Source organism: Coloeus monedula (assembly GCF_965178545.1).
Source record: "Coloeus monedula genome assembly, chromosome: W".
Classification (NCBI taxonomy): Eukaryota; Metazoa; Chordata; class Aves; order Passeriformes; family Corvidae; genus Coloeus; species Coloeus monedula.
In genome coordinates this window covers 10,678,835-10,700,889 of record NC_138821.1, presented here as the reverse complement: position 1 = coordinate 10,700,889, position 22,055 = coordinate 10,678,835, and the positions used below count along the sequence as shown (strand labels likewise).

The following is a 22,055-nucleotide window of genomic DNA, read 5'->3' as shown; positions in this document are numbered from 1 at the left end:
CCACAGAGCCTGGTACTTGCCATCACACATGGAGGAGCATCAGTGAGAGCATAATCAGGACTTCCTGCAACCACCCTACAGTGCTTTGGCATTGTCAGCACAACCCAACAGGGGAGCTGAAGCCAGGAAGTTTTTTATGCAGAGAGGTTAAAAGGGTAGAAAAAGGCTGAGCCAGCTCTTAAAGGGTGGGATTTTTTTTCCCTTTGCAAGTTAAAACCAAGATAATGATACTGTGTGTGGACCAATTTGAAGGGCTGAGCAGCCTAACCAAAATTAGTCTCAGATGAGAGCTTCCTAGGCCTCACAGTTTGGGAAAGAAAGCTGAGAAAAAGCATGAAAAAAAAGATTCCTTGGGAAGCTGGAGCTCACACTCAGGCAAAGGTGATCCTGTTAGTCAAATATTTTTCTGACATAATAAAAATAAAATCAAGTACTGGAGCAGCCTCCCTTGGAAAAGCAGGGCCCATGGGATGTGTTTTTCCTCCTTTTTTCTCCTTTTCTTTCTCCTCCTCCCCCAGCACTTTCTTTCACTAATAACTATGTTTTCTTGTATTTTCTTTCCCTTGGCTCTTTCCTCATAAAAGACTGATGCAATTTCCTGTCTTGATCCAATGTTTCCTGTTAATTAACAGGGTGAAAGTTATCATCATGCATTTAAATGTCTACCTGAAAGAGAGGAGGGGAAAAAAACCCAGGAAAAATAAAGAGAAAAGAAAAAAGAAAGGGGAGAGAAGGGCTGTCTATTAGCAAGCACCATGTCACATCCCCAACAGCACAAAATCCCCTGGACAAAGCTTTTTGGACCCAACAACTTGAGCCCATCAACAAAGATCCCCCAGGGGTGGCTCCCACAGTAGGTCTGTGTACAAGGGATGCAAGCCCCCGCTCTTCCCTGGATGAGAATGGAAAATCCCTGCAATACTTGCCCAGAAAAGCTCTTTTCTTGCATTAGGAGGACGAGGAGGAAGGAGGACCAATGAAAAAATAAGAAAATAAAATAAAATAAAATAAAATAATAAACTGCAGAGAAAGAGGCAGCTGGCAACACCCAAGATGTTGCTTTTATTAAACAAAGTTAAAGAATAAAAAACAAACAAACAAAAAACCCGGAACAAAGGGAATAAGCCAAAGCAAGTGGACAGAAATCCTGGGAGCTGCTGAGCTCCTTCCCCTCCTTGACCTCAGCCCTGTGCAGGATCAGGCCACTCTCTCCTCTGTGCCTTCCTGTTCCTCAACAGCAACTGTGACTCAGCCAGTACCCCGGCAGCACCAAAGCCAAGCCAACAGCCTCAGCATGCTGATGAGGGGTGAAAACAAACAATTTAGGCAAAACAGTGAGGGTGGTTAGAACAGAGACCATGCCTCAGCGGTTAATATCTCAGTGCTGAAAATAAACTGGAAAGGAAGCTCCTTTGTGACAGTAGGCAGGCGGCCAGGCAGGGGATGGCAGAAGGACCTGGCATCCACTCGTTGCCCAGCCCATCACCCTCCTAAAGCACCTGGTTAGGGCTGGGGAGGGAGTCCTTACACACCATTTATTCCATGTACACCCAAAAATGGGGTGTATCTTAAGTCAGCATGGAAGTTTATGGTCTTGGCTGCTGCAGTTTGAAATAGACATCTCCCATGCTGGCAGCAGGGAAATGCATGTGGTTAGTAGTACTGGTTCCTCTAGTGTAAGTAATAGCCACTGGCAGACAGCAGGGATGGAAACAATACAGCCCACATTCCTGCCAGCCTGGGGCTGCTCCTCTACAAGTGTTTTTGTCCCATCGAGTTTTAAATGTCCCCAATGATCTAGTTGCCAGTGTTCATGGGGACAGCTTTTGCAAGCATGGCACGGTCTGAATTGACACCTAACCTCCAAAATTCACCTTTTTATCCTCATTCCTCCCCAAAATGTGTCAGGTTGCAGAATAAAACACGAGTGGTCCCCATCATGAAGGACTTGCTGGTGGTGGGCTCTTCTGCATTTTATCATCAGCTGCTCTCAAGGGACCATTTGGTTGGGAAAATCTATCAGTATCCAGAAAAATGGATTTAATGGAGCTATACAGGGATGGATTGAAATACCCAGCATTTAATGGGGGGCACCACCTCTGCCATCATTTCTGTTTAAAACCCATCATAGAAGAGTATCTAGGAAAGGTTCAAAAGGCTCTAGAGCATTTAAAAATTAATTATTAAAAGGGTCCTATTTGCTTTGGGGGAATTTTAATTAGCGAAGACCCCGGAGCCAGCAGGAGGATGACCTCAGCATCCCCACAGCAGCAGAGGGGTTATCCTGGGATGTTCCTGGGGGGTCCCTGCAGGGCAAGAACCCCCTTAAAAAAAAATCTCACAAGGCTGAAGGAGCCAGAGCGGGTGGCCGAGCCAAGAGTCCCAGGGTTGGTGCCAAGCTCCTGACTCCCTCCTCCCTGTCGGCCACAGTCAGATGATGTGCAAGGCAAGCTGAGAGGCTCCTAGTCTGGCAGGCAGCCTGCTCTGCTCCAGAGGCTCCACTGCTGACATCTTGGCATCAACCCCTCATAACCTTGTCCTTTCTAGGACAGAATGGTGGGTTTTTAGATAAGCAGGGAGGGGAGGTCATCTCTCCAATGAAGCTGGGAAAGAAAGGGTTCAATGCCCTGTGATGCTCAAAGCAAAAAAAAAAAAAAAAAAAAAAAAAAATTAAAATTATGCATGCTCAAAAATAAACCAAGAATAAGTGACTTAAAAAAAAAAAAATCCCAAGCAATTGTTTATCCCTGGGACAAATATACAATCCCAGTTCCACAGGAAGATGTCAATTTCAGATTATAATAGGATGCCAATTTTTAAATAAAGGTGTTTCACAGGAGGTTAAAAACTCCATAGAAAAGGGAGGTGGAAGGAGAGGAAATGGGAAAACACAGTGTCTTGGGGTGACCTTATGATGTGTATCCCATATCACTGTCTATGCCCAGAAATTAATTATTGGCCTTTCTATGCCTCTGAACTGAGCCTGAGAGGGGGAAGAAAAAAACTGAGCAAAACTTTCTCAAAGCAGTTTGAAACTTGTTCAAGGTCACATAAAGATAGCAGGTTTTTTTTTCCAGCTGGGGCAGTGGGGGGGGAGCGAGGAAGCACCCGGCTTGCAGCTTTTCCAGTCAGTTTTTGGCCAGGTTTTTTTCCGGTTCTTCTTGTTCTCCGGAGAGAGACTGAGAGTCAAACTTTTCCTTCTCTGGAATTTCGGATTTTCTCCCTTTTCTACTGGACTGCTTGATTGCTGTAACATCAGAGCACATCGGGAGGACTTTCCACCGGGCACAGAGGGCCTGGCCCTGGCCAAGCCCCAGCTCCGAGGAGACCAAAGGGAGGACTCGAACACTTTCCCAGGTTTTTCCTCTACAGCGAAAGATTTTACCATTTAACATTATTTTCCTTTCCCGTGTGTTTGTTAAATAAATAGTTTTATTTTCTTCACTTTCCTTCGAGGAATTTTTTTTTTTTCCCGAACCTGGTGGGGGGAGGGGTGGTTGTGCCTTCTCTCAGAGTATATATATTTCTAAATTTGGCCAAACCGGAACACACAGGCAGGACTCTGCCAGAAAAACAGCATGGGGATCATGTTTACATGGGGATATATAATGAGGAGCCACTTTGAGGCACAAATAGCTCTGGATTTGGGCAAGGTGCTTCTTCCCTGGTGAGCAGATACCAGCAGGGATCAGAGGCATACTGAAACATTTCTGGCCTGCCTGTGATTTTGAAATGAAATGTGTCTCGGTTTTGAAAGACAGGTGTCTGCTAAGGAAGGCAGAAGCCCCCCTTGATGTGGCAGATATAACCCCTTTTCCCTCCAAGTTATATTTTAAAATCAAGGGCCTTTAGGCAAAGATGTGGGAAATAGGAATAACAGTTTTTTACTCTGTATATATATATATATATATATGTATATAACCAGTCAAACAAAACAACAACAACTATGGCAGTAACAGCAAACACAAACCCAGTCCCAGCCTTCTCGGCTGTCAGGCTATTTCCCCTCGGGTGCAGTTCCGCTCGCAGCCGGCAGGGGCGCTGGCGGCTCCCGGTGAGCAGGGCAGGTGCGATGGTTCCCCCGCGGCTGCAGGGGGCGCTCCGGAGCGAGCTCGGGAAACACGCGGCACTGGTGGCCTGGGATCCCGGGAAGGGATGGAACAAAGGCTTCACAAAGTCCTGGGCAGCCGATCCCGGACTCTCAGGAACGGCAGGCTGGAACGGCAGGCTGGAACAGCAGGCTAGAACGGCAGGCTGGAGCAGCAGGCTGGAACGGCAGGGACGAACGCAAATCCCGGGTGGCAGGCAAGATGTATCCAGATGCGAGAACCCCACGGAGGCCCAGGCGGGCAGGGCGAGCAGGGCTACAGCGTAGCGAAAGCTCGAAGCAGCAGCGGGGCAGGGCAGCCACAGCCCGGCCTCCAGCAGGGCAGGGAAAGCGGATTTTGGGGTCCCGGCGTTGTTTCCAGCAGAAAAAAAAAAAAGAACGGTCAAAAAAGAAAGAAGCAGCAGCTCCTTTCTCTGCAGCTCCTCTCTCCGGACGTTCAGAGCGAACTGACCCCACACCCAGGTGTAGACAAAGGAGTAGCCAGGCCCGCCCCACTCCCCTTTTTGTCTAAGTACAGCTATTTGTCCCCTAGCAACATGCATATGGGAGAAAATTCCTTTAACAGGAAAAAAAACTAAGACTAAACTAAAACCCCAACATAATGTCATTCAGCCAAGTGGTCCCTTAAACCAGATGAGGTCCCACCGTCAGAAGAACCAGAGAAGAGAGTGATGCTGATGCTTCTCCAGGCTCCAGAGGTCTTTTCCTGTCTTTTTGTTGCAGAGGAGTTGGGAAGGAGAAACTGAGGCTGCGCTTGCTGCAGAAGAGCCCTGTGGGTCTCCCAGCCTCAAGCCTTGCAAAGCCTTGCTTGGTCCAGCATCCACCAAGCATTGTCATTCAACATCCACTAGGGCTCCAGGAGACCCTGGGGCAGTTCCAGAGTCAGGAAAAGTGTAGCGGGTTGGGTTTGTAACCAGGCAGAAACACCAATTTAGTGTAGTGGTTTGGTCCAAAATACTCATTACTGTTTATCTTCTGTGAGATAAGAATTAGGAGAAACGCAAAGCAGGCACCAAACTTGAAAGAATATAAAGAAGTTTATTAACAGACCTAAAAGAAGGGAAAAAAAAATTATACCACCTTCAGAACTCTCCTCCTCCCCCCACCTTCCTCCCTTCTCCCACTGACAATGTAAAAAGACAACCCTTAAGATGTTCAGTCTGTTACCATTTCCATAATAACCTTGTTCAGTCCATTTAGAAAGAGAAGTCTCTTCTTGCCCGTGCTATGAAAACATTATCACAACAAGACAGCCACCCACTTCCAAATATCGTTCAGTCCATATAGGAAGAGGTCTCTCTGCCTGCGAGTCCCTTCCCCCAACTTGCAGCTTTTCCCGCAACTGCTTTCGAGGGTCCACTCTTGAAGTTTTTTGGGGTACAATTTTAAGGTTGAGCCGTTCAGAAAAATACCAGAGGCCCTTCTCCTTCCCCGGGAGCAAAGGGTCTTCCTCATCTTCATCGTTAGGACTATCTCTGGGAGCATCTCTAGGAACTGAGGTTTCTCCTTTCCCATTTGGAGCAAAAGTCCTCATCTGGTCCATCTCTAGGGACTGAGGTTTTCTCCTTTCCCGTTTGGAGCAAAAGTCCTCATCTGGTCCATCTCTCCCTGTCCAAACTTCTCATGAAATTACAGCTGCGTCAGCATCTGCCTATCTCAGCGCAGGTGCTTTTGCTTACGAGTTGAACACTCCACCCCCTATATCTTCATGAAATTATAACGGGATACTCTGATATATCATAGCTTCACAACTGACTTTCAGCTTTAAGCATCTCCTCTCTCTCTCTTCCCTCAGGTTTTCAGCTCTTCACAGCAATAAAAGGGTTAATCTCACCTCGGCCTTGCAGCTTTGCAGCTGGAATGTTGAATTTTTCTTATTGAAGTGGAGAGGGGGGAGAGCCAAGCCGCTCCGGCTGCCCACGGCAAGGCAGTGGGGGGGGTTCCACGGATGGAACAGGTCCATCGGCTCCAGGATGGTCGTGGCCCAGCCCGGCCTGGCCCAAGCAGGGCCTGGCCGGGCCTGCTGGCCCCCACACGGGGCCCGCAGCCACTTGTCCCAGCACCGGAAACGAGAGAGAGCTTGGGGGGGAGTTTGTCTATTCTTAAGTGTGGATCACAGAGGCGGTCACAACTTTAAGTGGCTTAGAGAATTGTCCATATTCAAACTGGCCAGCTGATAGAACCTATCAGTTCCCAGAGGAAACTGTAAGCACCCCTTAGCAAGGACATCCCTTCCGGGACTATGCTTGTTAACCTATGACAAAACGTCAATGGGATTGGGCTGAAATCTGGGTAAACTTCCAGGTTTGGTATTTTATGAATAACCCCTATAAATACAAAAGTAGTGGAGGTGGTGAGGACATAAGCCCGTTCATCTTGCTTTCCCTCTATGATGGCCAGCTCTGGGCTTCTTGGAGAGCTTCACTTTGCCAGCAGATCCAGCACCATTCATCTATCCTGCAAGAGAGACACCTTCTCACCCACCATGAGCACCATAACCTTCCATCAGCCAAGAGCCACCAGTCTCACACCACACATGGGTCAAGAGGGAGATGTCCAGGGCTGGGTGGAGACCATACCATGGAGATCCAGCATTGACACCATCAAGCACCATCAGCTCACTTCTACCCTTGCAACAGAACTTTCTCCATGGGTCATATGGGAATTCATCTCCCACCAATCTAATGCCTCCAGACCACAGGCCAGCCACCTCCAGGCTTTCCAAGCATGGCTTATCTTGTTTGAAAGAAGAGTCATAACCAAACACATCTGCCAAGAATTAGTCAGCTCAAAATACAGGAAAAACTCCCCTCTGTCTCACATTTACAGAATTTATTTTTGTCTGCAATGGGATATTTTTGTCCTCTTTTTTAACCACATTGAGGATAGAAAGTATCTGGGCTGAGTACAACCATGTCAGTGGGAGACACCATGAACGAGGAGTCCTTACCGCCCCATAGAGTGACCACCAATGAAAATAAAGGTAAGAATAATTGAGAGCCAGTGCCTCGGGGAGAACAAGGGGTACATCAGCTGGAGAATGGGATGGCTGGGGAAGAGACAGCATAGGTGGGATGAGAAGAGAACACCAGCACAGCATGAAGGACTATCCAATATTGCATTCCTGGGCCAGGAAGGAGAACAGAAAATAGAGGGGGGAAGGGAAAGAGCAGCTCAGATCAGTTATTGCAAAGGAAAAACACTCCCCATACATCCCCCTGGCCTCACTGCTCCCCCTCCCACATCCTCCAGTGCCTCTGGTATCCATCAATGAAACTGCTTTCAGCCTCCAGACGGAGATTGAGACCCCAGTGGTGCCTGGATCTCAGACTCCTGATCATCAAAGGAACCTTGTGGAGAGCTGCAAGGGCACTCGCTTTGATCCCCTTTTTAATGCTCCTCTTGCCATCATTCTCTCAACCCCCCCCCCATGTGATTTCCCTGACAGAATGGCTGTGAACCCCAGGCTGGCCCCGTTCCCAAATTCTCATTGCTGAGAGCAATCTGCCTCACTAAATCCTGCCCTTCCAGCTTCAAGACATTAGAGGTCTACTGGCCTTGAACACCGTTACTACACCAGCATCCACTGCCCATCACTGGTGGCCAAAGCCTACGGTGCTATAGGAAACCACTACCACCATTCACCCATGATGTCTTCTTCCTCAGCCACCTACTCCAGTTTCCAAATCTAGCAAAATTGGCATTTTTTTGCTTTTATTAAAGCCATTCTTTCATCAAGGAGCATCAAGAAGAGTGTAAAGCCCTGATCTGGAGAGGATGAGGGATGCTGGATTCTCCAACTGGCATTATGGATCCCCATCTGCCCAAACTAGATAAGACCAAGCCAAAGCACTTGCCACGAACCCTGCCAATAACTCATTAAAGCCCTCTTCAAATACATTCTTCTGCTAACTAAAATATGCAGGAAGGAGTAGAAAAAAGCATGAGAAAGTGAGTTTTGGAGCATTGCTGCAAAGTGCATTTATTTTCCTTTCTTGACTGGGTCTTTCCAGTTGGGAATTTTCAGCTCTGCACTTCTGCATGCAGAAGGGAGATGTCAGTAAATCACAGCAAATTAAAAAGAAAATGCTCTTTCATGTGGAAGCATTCAGCTTTGTTTCACGGCCTGGGTAGTTAACTGTATTCCTTCATGACTCAACTATCCTATCAGCTCCTCATAAAATTAAATGGCTACAATTACATTTGGGGAGGAAAAAAGAGCAGGTAATGATCATAAAAGGTTCTGTTTCCAGACTTGATGGGGGAGGAACCTTTGATAAGACCAAAAATAATGAAATCCAATGAAATGATAAAAATATAATAAGTAAAAAAAGCATTTTCAGGGCCAAATGTGCTTTCTTTTGGGAAGGAAGCTCTACTGAGGAGCTGGAGGTCCCCTTCCCAGGGGCCTTCAGGAGGCGCCCAGAACAAGCCAAGTTATTTCCTGCAGCCCAAGCCCCCACCTCCCACCTTCCCTTTGGGAGCAGAGCAGCCAGACAAGATGCTATCAATAGGTTGACCCTTATAGAAAACCCCCTTTTAAAAGCGAGTACTTCCTCTGCTTATTTCATGTGGTATCCTGAGGAACTGAACTCTCTCCTCCCCTTTGCAATGAGTATATTTCAGAAGGAAAAAGAAAATAAAATCTAACAACATCCTTATTTTATTGTTTTGCTTCTTGTCTTTTTTCTTTTTACAGTCTCTTTTTTTTAAATTCCCCAAAGCTATAGGCTCCAATAACAACAACAAAAAAAACCTCAAAAACCAAAAGTCTTCTGTATTAAAAAAAAAGGTGACAAGTTTCTCTGTTCCCTCTCCCCCTTCCTTTGATTAATTCTCATTAGGGCCTTTGAGCAAACAATATGCTCTCCTCTCAAATAACAGACAAGGTATATATTAGACACAAATAAAAACAAACAAGGCTCACTTAAAGACATCCACACCAAATGCAATTCCTGAAGAGAGGCGGGGCAGATGCGTACATGCAGTCACCAATGACCTATTTCTGAAATTTGTTTCAGGGTGATGAATAAAGCATAAATCAAGGAAACATCAGCACAAAGGGAAGGACCTTCAAACATTAGTGAGTACATGCAGGTACATGGTTTCAGACACTCTAATCCTGGTAGAGACAGAGCCCACCCACCGACTTGGCCCATCCAGGATGGAAGATGAGGTGCTGAAGACATCACACCTTGGAAAAGGGGTGGGAGTTGGACTAGATGAGCATTAAAGGTCTGTTCCAACCCAAAGCCCAAGAGGGGTGGGGAAACCACCCTCCAAACCTCCATCCCATAACAGTACCTGGAGGCTAAAGGAAATGGCAAACAGGAAAATTATCAAAACCATAGAGTATCTCAAGTTGGAATGAATCCATAAGGATTATTGAGCTCAGCTCCTTCTGCAATGTCCTCTGCAAAAAATGGGGTCACCTTTCCTTCCCAGGCACCATTAGCCTCACACATTAGATGCAGGATACTGGTTACCCTACCAGGAGCAAAGCCCAAGCACAACTCTCATCCCAGAGACAAGAGGTGCCACCACCACCAAGTCAAGGAAACCTTGACACCAAATCCTTCTGCAAGGCACAACTGCACCTGTTCGCATAATCCATGTATCTAAACAAATGAGCAGCCAACATCATTTAGCCTTCCCCAACAGGCTTCTTCCTGCCTCCGTCCAAAAATTAATGGAGCATAAGGCTGGAATTCAAAGGAAATATGGGCTTTTGGGGATGGAGAACCTCACCTGGGATTTCAACACATCCTCTGCATGAGAAGTATGTGACTGCTACTGAAATGAAACCCAATTTCCCCTTCAAGCATGCCTTTCTCAACAATGCACAGCATCAACTCCTCAGCATCACTTCCCCTTCTGTTGGGACCCTTGGTCAACTCAACCCGCATCCAAGATCAAGGGTAACGCAGTACTTGTGCTCGAAGCACGAGCTCGGGTGTGCCCCAGGTCATAGAGAGCCCAGCTGCGTTACTTCTGTGCGTCCCAGAAGCGACTTTGGCATCAGGAAAAGGGCTGCTGGCTGAGCTAGCTAGCTGGCTTCTCAGCAGAGGGAACACAGCAGGAGCCAATGGGATTGGCTCACGTTAGCTCGGAGACAAAGGAAGAGAGAGGCTGTTCTGATCTGACTCCTAACAGGTTTATTGTCAGAAGTTTCGCAACCCGAACAAGCTCGGAAGGGATGGAATGCGATGGGATCCTCCCCTGAGGCTTGTCCTCAGTTTTATAGAGTTTAAAAACAGCGGTGAAAGGGGAAACAACCAATGAGTTAAGGGCCAGGGGGAGGATACAATTTAACAAGAACCACTGGGGGAAACCGAGAGGCGGAAGTTATAACAAAGAACCAATGAACAACCGAGTAACCGGGAATTTTCCCGAACCGGGGGAGGTGGCTTGTACCCAGGCACCGCCCAGGGGGGCTGCGGCTTAGGCTTCTGAGTCGCCCATCAACCCACCCTCTGAGTCTGCCTCTTCGGGAAACTCGATCCAGGGGATGGGCTGGGATTGATTGGCATCAGGCCCCCAGCCCCGAAGTGGGCTGGGTCACAGCAACACAAGGGAAAAAAAGAGATGTCTTACCTGAAAGCCCCCCAGGGGCTAGACAATTAGTTCTCCCTGTTTCAGTGGAGGAAGGCACAGAATCTGGAAAATCTGATGGAGCAGAGGCAAAGAAAAAAAACCAGTATATAGGCAGCTCTTTGCAGGCTCCCAGCAATGCCATGAGCAGAACACACATTCCAAAGGGCTTAGCAAGAAACAAATACTAATTGTCCAGCACAGAGACTGTAGTTCATCAAGAAGCATCCACCCTAACTCATTGCCTCAGTCAAGCCTGCACACCATGCTTCATCAGCATCTGTAGTGGTTTGGTCTAAAATACTCATTACTGCTTATCTTCTGTGAGATAAGAATTAGGAGGAATGCAAAGCAGGCACCAAACTTGAAAGAATATAAAGAAGTTTATTAACAGACCTAAAAGAAGGGAAAAAAATTTATACCACCTTCAGAACGCTCCTCCTCCCCCCACCTTCCTCCCTTCTCCCACTGACAATGTGAAAAGACAAGCCTTAAGATGTTCAGTCTGTTTACCACTGCCATAATAACCTTGTTTAGTCCATTTAGAAAGAGAAGTCTCTTCTTGCTCATGCTATGAAAACAGTATCACAATGAGACGGCCGCCCACTTCCAAATATTGTTCAGCCCATTTAGGAAGAGGAGTCTCTCTGCCTGCATGTGAGTCCCTTCCCATGACTTGCAGCTTGTTCAAGGTCACACACAGATAGCAATTGGTTTTCCCACGTTCGAGGGTCCACTCTTGAAGTTTTTTGGGGTACAATATTAAGGTTGAGCCATTCAGAAACAAAAACAGAGGCCCTTCTCCCACCCTGGGAGCAAAGGGTCTTCCTCATCTTCATTGTTAGGACTATCTCTGGGAGCATCTCTAGGAACTGAGGTTTTCTCCTTTCCCATTTGGAGCAAAAGTCCTCATCAGGTTCATCTCTAGGGACTGAGGTTTTCTCCTTTCCCGTTTGGAGCAAAAGTCCTCATCTGGTCCATCTCTCCCTGTCCAAACTTCTCATGAAATTACAGCTGCGTCAGCATCTGCCTATCTCAGCGCAGGTGCTTTTGCTTACGAGTTGAACACTCCACCCCCCATATCTTCATGAAATTACAATGGGATACTCTGATATATCATAGCTTCACAACAGAATTTCAGCTTTAAGCATCTCCTCTCTCTCTCTTCCCTCAGATTTTCAGCTCTTCACAGCAATAAAAGGGTTAATCTCACCTCAGCCTTGCAGCTTTGCAGCTGGAATGTTGAATTTTTCTTATCGCAGTGGAGAGGGGGGAGAGCCAAGCCGCTCCGGCTGCCCACGGCAAGGCAGTGGGGGGGGTTCCACGGATGGAACAGGTCCATCGGCTCCAGGATGGTCGTGGCCCGGCCCGGCCTGGCCCAAGCAGGGCCTGGCCGGGCCCGCTGGCCCCCACACGGGGCCTGCAGCCACCTGTCCCAGCACCGGAAACGAGAGAGAGCTTGGGGGGGAGTTTGCCTATTCTTAAATGTGGATCACAGAGGTGGTCACAACTTTAAGTGGCTTAGAGAATTGTCCATATTCAAACTGGCCAGCTGATAGAACCTATCAGTTCCCAGAGGAAACTGTAAGCACCCCTTAGCAAGGACATCCCTTCCGGGACTATGCTTGCTAACCTATGACACCATCCAACGCTGATTATAGACTGGCAAAACTTATAGACTGGCTGCCACGTCTCTGCCCAAGTCACTGGGTAAAAAGATCAAGGTTGTCGCCATTCTGATGTAAGCGAGCTCCCAAAAATGTTTGAATGCATTATGTTATAAATAAAGTATGTAATTCGTGCTATTATGTATAAAACTGGAATGTAATCAGACCATGTAGAGACAGAGTTTCAAAATCCCTCCACCAGCCTGGCTGAGAGAAAAATTTTACAACACTAAAAGAAGTTCTCTCACAACAAGTGAGGATTCCACCTAGGTGGGGTTAGATCTTATCACCAGGACATTTGCACCATGACAACTTGATCACCACACTCTGATATCTACATCTCATCTGATAAGGAATCAGGACATTCCAGGAACTAAAAATAACTGTTCCAGGAACCAGAGATGGCCCATCCATCATCAGAGATGGCCCTTCCATCACCAGAAATGGCCCACTCATCACCCAGGATGGACAATTCATCAGACCCAGGAAAGGCTTTGTGCAGCCCAACTCCGAGACAAGAAAACTTCATGAATATGCTAAAATTACGAGAAGAATAGAATTAATTCGGACTCTGCCCAAAAACTGTATAAGAAGGGACCAGCCAAAGTGAACTTGGGAGGTCTGGTGCGATAGAGATCAGATCTATGTGTGTTCACCCAGCTCTGACCCCGGGCTCAGTTCTGCTTTTCTCCATCGTGGCTTTTGAAACCGATATTTCGGTCGCATAATAAATGTTACTTCTTTTATATATTTTGATTGGGCAATTCTGTTTATCCCACATTAGATGCTTAAATGTACAAATGTTTTACACTTCCAATTTACTCAACACCTGTAACTCACTGAAATGGTGTCTTGGGGTGACTTTATGATGTGTATCCCATATCGCTATACTATGCCCAGAAATTAATTTTGTGCCTTTCTATGCCTTTAAACTGAGCCTGAGAGGGGGGAGAGGGAAAAAAACCCAGAGAACTTTCAAAGCAGTGTTTCAAGGACACACAGATATACACACAGACTCCTCTTGCTTCTAACAGCAGCAGCGGGAGTGGGAGGAAGCATCCTGCTTGGTTTTTTTTCCAGCCAGCTTTCAGCCAGTTTTTCAGCTCCTTTTCCTCCAGACAGTTGAACTTTGTTTTCCTAGGACTCCGATTTTTCCCTTCTTCTCTGCTGGACTGTTTCAACATCAGAATGCATCGGGAGGACTTTCCACCGAGGCCTTGGCCCTGGAGGTGGGCCCACCCTGTACCAGCTCCAGGAGGAGGGGAGAGGCTACCTATGGAAGGACTCTGAAATTTTCCCAGGTTTTTCTCTCCACAGCGACAGGTTTTATTATTTAGCACTATTATCCTTTTCCTGTGTGTTCGTTAAATAAATAGTTTATATCTCTTTCACTTTCCTTCGAGGAAAATTTATTTTTTCCTGAACCTGGTGGGGGAGGGATGGTTGTAACCTGCCTTCTCTCAGAGGATATATTTCCAAATTTGCCCAAACCAGCACAAATGGGAACCAAAAAGGAAATGTCTCATTGCTGCCCTTTTGCAGCAAACAGTCTACATTTGCATTTCTCCACTCAATTTTTGTCATCACCAGCTGCTGGTAGATCTTATACCCTGCTGTCACCTCCTAAGACAGGTGGGCAACTGGATCAACTCCTCTGTGCACCACCAAAGGGCAGAGTAAGATTGGCAGCCCTATTAAAAGTTTCTCCTGATGCATGAATGTATTGGAGGTTAAGATTTGGAACTTTCCATCCCATGCTTGTTCCTCCAAGTGAGAACAGCCAGAAGCCAACACCAATCCCTTTTTCCTGCAGGCACACTTCACCTTTTTGGTCACTACCCTGTGTGGGACAAGCTCAAGGACAAGCCTGAGAAGGCCTGTGAAGTTCACACAACCTTCTGCTCCTCAGCAAGTTCTCTGAGACTTTGGGTTTTGTCAAATTTGGGCTCTCTAATGACATCAATTTGCTCACAGCTGTATCTCAAAGCAAGGGCCATCACCAGGAGAGTCAAGATCATTTTCTCCCTACTGATAAAGTAATTTTTCAAGATTTCATCCCTGAAATCCAAGTGAATAAGAAATTCCTGTCTGTATAACCTCATTTTATCAGAGTAAAGCCCTAACAGAAATAGACAGTTTAACAGGATATACTTAATCAAACCAAAATCAGTAGGGGAGACAGGAAATAGACTTACTTGCAAAATACTGTATATGATGCCTTGTCACTCTTTCTATGCTTTAAGAAATATGGGGGGTGTGTGAGGAGGGGGTGTGGTGTGGTCCTTTTTTTTAACCCTTTCTAGTCCAGGCAGAAGATTCCCCCTGCCCCTCTCCTGGGATGGCTACAACTGCTTGGGCTACAGATGCTTTCCAAATGCAGGCTGGACCACCCTGCTCTGCACTGGGCTCCTTCTGCCCCCAGCTACAGCTCCCTGAAGAGTCCCTGTGGGATAGAGGACATCATTTGCCCTTTCCATGTTGTCTTGTTCTAGGGATCATATGCAACCAGGTCCCCTGTTAGCACATCAAACAGGATGGCAGGAGAGAATCCTATCCCAATTTAAAATGCATAAACCTAGCACTGGGGTGATGTGCTTTCATGACTTATCAGCTCCCTTCTTGTATCCCATCACCCACAGCCAGTTCTTCTCATCAATGAATTATCCTCTGAAGTCTCTTTAGAAGATGCAATATTTCTCACAATATAAAATTATCGCAGAGACATAAAATTAATCCTGGTGGCCACCAGCAGAACCTTGCAACGTCCAATAGCTCCTGGAAGCTGCCAAACCTTCAGCTCCCCTGAAATTCAATGCCACAGGAGGGCATTCAGCTCTGCAGTGACATCTCAGTGGGTTTCCTGAACTCTCATACTCCAGCACCACCATGACCACCCACCCAGAAGCATGATGGACACAGCCACTTGCAGCCCCTTGTCCCACTTAATGATGGGTCAAAATACCTGCTTGAATTATTTGGAGGCACTGCTCTCCATCTCACTTCCAACACAGCTGCAAGCAGCAGCTCCTGCAGGGACATCAGGGATGCTGAGCGCCCACATGCCTCCAGGCTTGCAGGGTGAGCCTAGCCCCGTGCAAGCCACTGTCACCCATCCCTGCAAATGTCCTGTGTAAGGAAGAGGGGAAGTCCTCTCCTTGATGAATGTCCTCTCCATCCCTGGAAGTGTTCAAGGCCAAGATGGATGGGGCTTTGAGCAACCTGGTCTAGTGAAAGGTGTCTTTGCCCCATGGCAGGGGACTTGAAACTAGATGGTCTTTAAGGTCCCTTCCAACCCAAACCATTCTAGGATTCTATGAATGAGCAAGCCAGCCTGGACCTCCAACCTTCCCGCAGGTAACCTGGCCATCAAGGCCAGATCTTTCCGCTCTGCCAGATCTATCCTGCCAATGCACAAACTGATGTGGAATTTCACTGCCTGCAGCAGACCCCCAGCTCCCTGTCCATCCCTGCTTTCCTCCAGCCAGGGACACGGCCTGTATCAGCCTCCATCACCTCCAAGAAACCAATTTAATTCCCATAATAATGGTTCTAATCTAAAAGAGGGGAGATTCAGACTAGACAGAACAGAGAAATTTTTTACAATGAGGGTGGTGAAACACTGGCACAGGTTGCCTAGAGAGGTGGTAGATGCCCCATGCCTGGAAACATTCAAGGTTAGGTTGGACAGGGGTCTGAGCAACATGGTCAGGTTGAAGATGTCCCAGATCATGGCAGGGGGGTTGGATTGGATGAGCTTTAAAGGTCCGTTCTAACCCAAACCATTCTGTGATTCTATGATCATGGGCCCTGGCGACCACTTTGAGAGCCCATATTTGTCCTGGTATTCCTGTCTGTCTGTCCAAATGAAACACAAGGCACGGCACTAAATACTTTAATATTTTTGTTACCACTATCACACTTGATGGAAAAGCAAAAGTTTCCTGCTGAATGCATGTTCTCAGCTCTATCAGCAGATGCAGCTGCCCAAGTCTAAATGGAGGGACCATCCTCCCCCCAAGGTCCCAGGGGAGAAGATGGCTGATGTACATCAGCCAGGTAAAAGGTTTCACACCTTCCCATCATCATCTACTGTCCCTCTCCCATCTAAACAATCCTCAACATCAGGTGGGAAACTGACACAGGAGATGATACTGATGCTGGGACAGGAAACTCTTGGTCCCTCCCCAGAAGAAATGCCAAGAAACCCTGAGCTTGCAAAACCCACCTGCAACAACAGACTTCCAGGCTCCACTTCAGCCTGTTGCAGCCCAGTTAGAGTTCAGCTGTAAAACGGATTTTTCTTTCAAAAAGGAAAAAAAAGGAGGATTTTTTGGTGAGTAACCCATTTTTTCCTGTATTTCCGATGGACAGTGTTAATCACTTCCTATTGGCCAATAGGAATAACTTTTCCTTTCAAAATGGCACATTCATGTTATGCAGCTTTTCTGTTTACACACATTTTGCTACCTTATGTCAACACTTGATGATTAATAAATATATCACTGGGGTAACTGAAAATGAGGTCCTAGCAGAGGCAGATTGGATGTTTAAACCCTGCTAACAGATTTATCCTAACATCTTTGCAGGAAACCAAAATCAAGCTGTAACCCTTCTCTCTTGCAGCTCTGAAGCCCTTTACACCCCATGTCAGGATCATTGGTGAGTGGAAAGGAAAGCAATAAAGGCAGAAGTAATAGAAACTTTTGGGGAAGCACTGCAGGGATGCAGGCAAAATGATGCCAATCTCACACAAACCCACAAAATTTTGCAACCTAGCAGACCCTCAAAGTCTATTACAGAACAACCCTTCTGCATACCAGCATGTGCTCAGGATGTTGAACCTACTCCAGATATCCTTCTTTCATTCATGACTCTTTATCTCCTGTTTTTTTCATGCTGAGGCAAAATAGTTCATGCTTTGTGACCCAATTTTTTGTTAAATATCTTTTCTTATTTCCACAAGTCATAAAAAGACTTATCAGTGTTTCTTAAAAAAGTTTGCAGAGGGGGGAAAAACAACAGTCCAGCCTCCAAAGGAGCAGTAGGCAAGATGGGACCCCACACGGTACCAAAGCAACCTCAAGGTTGGGGTTTCTTTTAGTCCCAAGAAACTGATGAGCAACAATTTTACAGAAAATGCTCTTTTGGAAAAAAAAAAGCCCCAGTAACCTAGTATTGGTCTTCTTTGCCTCTGTGTACCACCCTGCCCCTCCTGCCTGCCATGACCATGGGACATGACCACAGAGACCACCGTGCTCCAGCCAACATTCCAGATCCACTAATCCTTGAGGAGCCAGGAGCTGCTCCTTCCTGAGCTCCCCCCATTTCAGATTCTCCCCACATCTCCTCCTTCTTCCAGACTGATTTATCTCACACCCGGCAAGCTCACTGCCAACCAAGCGTTTATGAAGACAATCGCAAAAGAGCTGGTGCCAGCCTCAAATGGGCTTCTCCCCTGGTACCTTGACACTCAATTACAAGCAACAGGCATGCAAAAAAAAAAATAAGAAAAAAAACATTTCAACCCCTTTTCCTAATTTTTTTCAACCTGACAAGGTGGGATTAGTTTCCTTTAAAACACATAAAGATTTCTAAGAAGTCCATTTATCAAGGTTCATTGGGATTCCCAGGAATTAGGGAGATGCTGTGCTGGCTCCCAGCATAAATCCCTACAAAATTCACCCAGGGGTGCGGGAGCACTGCCATTTCCAACTGGAGCCCATTATTTTCCTGGCTGACTCGAGCAGTGCAGGCCTGCGCTGCACTGCAATCCCTCCTAGAGTTTCTTGCCAAAGTTTTAAAATCCTACTTTATGCAGAGGGTGTCTTAGATAAATTATATGTTGAGTATATGTTTGTTGGGGTCCCTCCCCTGCCGTGTAGCCCTGGGAGAGGGGCCCTGAGGGCACAGACACGGGGTTTCCCTGCCCCTGCTCAGCCTCGTTCCCATTGGTTGGTTTGTGTTCCCTGCGCGGGCAGAAGGACCTTTGGTCCCGTGACTGGAACAGTTCCTGGGCAGAGCCCCGGCCATGCGGCTGGAGAAATAAACATCTCTCTGAAACAGCTATCAAGAATCTGTCTGTCCATATATATTTCCTTTCCACGGGACTCCTGGTTTGATATATGCATGTTGCAGTATCCCCACTGCAACATAATGGTAGAGAATTGTGAGCAGAACGATCCCCGATCCCTAAGCGACTGATTTGTGTGAGTAAACCCTGGAAACTTTGGATTCCTCTTCTTGGTTTTGCTTTGCTATTCCATATCTAAACTATGGAGGAACCGTGGGAAGACTCTTGGCTCTCAGAGCCGCATATGGACATTTATCTTAAAATGATTCTTGAAAAACGATTTGTAAATTTTAGCTTGATTCAAGCTCAAAAAGAACTGAAACACTTCCTGGCATGGTTGTTTAAGAACTTTTTCTATGTTTCTTGGGATTTAATTCTTACAAAGGGCTTTTGGAAAACCGTTTGGACACAGTTAATATTGGAGTCAAAATATATGCCGATGGAAGAATATTTTCGTGAATATTATTTAATTACCGAGACTGTTGAGCAATGTCAGCTGTGTCTTGGTGAAGGGAAGCCTGGCGCAGGGACCGTGCGGCCCAGGCCACGTGCACCGAGTGCTCTGCGAGCAGCAGCGAGGCAGTTCCCGCGTGCGGGCGGAGCCAAGCGAGCTGCAGTGTCGGCAGCGGAGCGAGGCGCGGCGGGAGCGGCGGGACCCGGTGGTGCCCGCACGGCCCAGCACAGCGCGTGGTGGAGCGAGCCCCGGGAACGCCCGGCCGAGAGGGGCGGCGTGCAGGAGGCAGCGGGCGGCGATGGCGGTAGAACGGAGCCGGGCCCGGCCGAGACGCGCGCTGGAGCGGAGCGCGGGGGAGTCGTCGCTCGGGGGCCCGGCCGAGACGTGGGTACAGCGCCTGGCATCGGCAGCGAAGCTGCGACCAGAGGAGGCGACGCACAGAGAACTGAGCAGCGCGGCCCGACCCGGCCCGCGCAGCCCCGAACGCGACCCCGGGAAGAGCGCGCAGGCACCAGCAGCTCCGACAATTCCAACACGGGAGCGACCGAAAGAGAGAGCAAAGACACAGCGAGACAGAAAACAGCAGCCACTCGGAAAAAGGAAAAGATCATAGTAACTAAGATCTTAGGGATAGTAAAATGGTATAATGTTAAGCAAAATTATGGTTTTATAACAAGGTGTGACAACCAGCAAGACATATTCGTGCATAGAACTGCTATTAAAAAGAATAACCCTGAAAAATGCATCCCAAGCTTGGGAGATGGAGAGGTAGTGGAATTCAAAATTGTGCTAGGGAGAAAAGGGTTACAAGCATCGCAGGTCACTGGGCCTGATGGTGTTCCTGTAAAAGGCAGTATATATGCAAAAAATCGTAGTCATGTTAGACAATATCTCCATTGTAAGCCCCCCCTACAGTCTCCCTTTCCTAATCCCACCTTTCCCTTTTACCCTATGTCCTATTACCCCCAGTGTATTCCTAATCTGTTTTTTCATCCATGGTTTCCCTCACAAAACCATGCTTTTGCGAATTGTTTCCCCAAAAATCCCTTTCCAATGCCGAGTGGGGGATGAAAAGGGGGAGGGAAGAAGTTAAACCCTCTCCTGCCTCAGTTTCCCCACAAAGCATGCTCAGAGAGTTCTGTCTCCCTTCTGTCAGCCCTAAGATGTTCCACAGAATCTGATTGGACATTTAAAGACTCAGGAGGGTGGCTTGTTTTGTCTTGAAACTGTTCTTGTTATGTTTATCCAGTTGTTTTCATTCTCCTTTTATTAAAATAAAACGGGTGAGGTGTTGGGGTCTCCTCCCCTGCCATGGAGCCTGGGAGAGGGGCCCTGAGGGCACAGACACGGGGTTTCCCTGACCCTGCTCAGCCTCGTTCCCATTGGTTGGTTTGTGTTCCCTGTGCGGGCAGAAGGACCCTCGGTCCCGTGCCTGGAACAGTTCCTGGGCAGAGCCCCGGCCATGCGGCTGGAGAAATAAACATCTCTGAAACATCTAGCAAGAATCTGTCTGTCCATATATATTTCCTTTCCACGGGACTCCTGGTTTGATATATGCATGTTGCAGTATCCCCACTGCAACATATGTTAATTCTTCAAGGGGTAGCAAGAAGCACAGAGGCAAGCAGACTAAAAGCAAAAAGCATGACAAAGGCAGGAGATGTTTCCCTTAGCTAAGAAAGGGGCAGTTTTCCCTTTTATCTGTAGTCTGCATTGCAAAAAGTCCACTTACCAGTTGGCTTGAGAAAATCCATTGTATATCTGGAGTAGGGTGGAGGGGGAGACTCTGGAATTAGAAAAGTACAGAGAAAATAAAGGCAGAGCCATAAGAAAGGGAAAAAAAAGAAAAAAATAGGAAATTATTATAACAGTGGCATTCTTTTAGCAAAACTGTTTGTCTTAGCTCTGGGGGTTGGAGGCAGGGCAGAGGTCGTGATTGCCTTGATATTTAACTGTCAGATAAACAAAAGGGGCCGTCTGGCGCCAGTCTCCCTGCTATCTGCCGCTCGGACTGTCTGATCGGGGCCTCCTTGGCTCGGCGGAACCGCAGCAGCGCTAGGGCCGCCCGGCTCTTAATCCCCGGCACCGCACGGAGACGGAGAGGAGACTGCTCCGCCCGCCGCACCGGGACCCCGGGGCAGGAACTCACCCCCTCCCCTAAACAGAAAAAAATACATAAACCAAGGCAATGGAAAGGAGGTTTCGTGTGTTGGTTTGTTGTTCTTTTTTTTTCCAGAAGGAAAAAAAAGATTGGTGGGTTGGAAGGCGAATGGGGCTTCATCCCTCCATCTCCCCACATCCCCTCCATCTCCCCGTACCCCCGCTCCCTTCGCCACCGTACCTAGCTCGCAGAGCCGGCTGAGGTGGTGCGGGTTGCAGCAGACAAGCTCGGGGTGAGCCTTGCTGTAGGATTCACAGCAACATAACCGCTTCACTTGGGAGCAGTGGCGGAGGTCGGGCCAGCGGAACACCTTGCAGAGCAGCACGGGCAGCGGGTACCAGTGCTGTCCCAGCCGCGAGTCGGCCTTGGCGGGCAGCAGCAGGCAGGGGGTCCGCGCCCCGCCGCGGGACTCCACGGCGTGCAGCAGCCCCTCCAGCTGCCGCTCCTTCAGCCGCTTCAGCACGGCGTGGGTCAGCGCCTTCAGTTCCGCCTCCGCGCCCGCCGCCGCCCGCCCGCCGCGGCCCGCTTTGCCCGGGCAGCACTCGCGCCCCCCGCCGCAGGCAGACGCCCGGGCCTCGGCCACGGCCACGGCCGTACCGGACTCGCCCGCCGCCGCCGCCGCCTCCTCCTCCTCCTCTCCGCCGGGCGCGCGGCTCCGCCAGAGCCGCCGGACGAGCACCGAACGTTTGGTCCTGAACATACGGAACGAGAGGAGGGTGCCCTGGCTACAAAACGGGCATATCGTCCTCCGCGCATGAAGGGGCCGGGAGCCGAGACGCGGCGGCGGACAGGGGCGGGCGGCGGCGGGGCCAAGGCGAGCTGTGACATGCGCCAGTCTCCGCGCTGGGGCCGCGGGTCCCACCGCCTCCCGCGTGGGGCTGCGCCGGCCGCGCCTCCGCCCGCTGCGAGCGAGCGAGAGAGGAAAAAAAAATCAAATTAGGAAAAAAATCGGGGAGGAGTGGAGAGCCGCTGGTCGCCTAGGCTTTGCCCTTAAAAGAAAAATA

At 48.2% G+C, this 22,055-nt stretch overlaps 1 protein-coding gene across 1 annotated transcript in view; it reads right to left on the bottom strand.

Moving 5' to 3' along the window:
• LOC309584584 (mothers against decapentaplegic homolog 7-like) overlaps positions 1-21,751 on the bottom strand; it is a gene marked incomplete at both ends in the record, with an annotated part of 56,095 nt that extends 34,344 nt beyond the window's left edge. The window contains 3 exons of the mRNA XM_082300679.1: positions 10,703-10,774; positions 20,623-20,676; positions 21,232-21,751. Of these exons, the coding sequence (XP_082156805.1) occupies positions 10,703-10,774; positions 20,623-20,676; positions 21,232-21,751 (646 nt within the window). The remainder of the gene's footprint in view (positions 1-10,702; positions 10,775-20,622; positions 20,677-21,231) is intronic.
• Between the last annotated feature and the right edge of the window lie 304 nt (positions 21,752-22,055).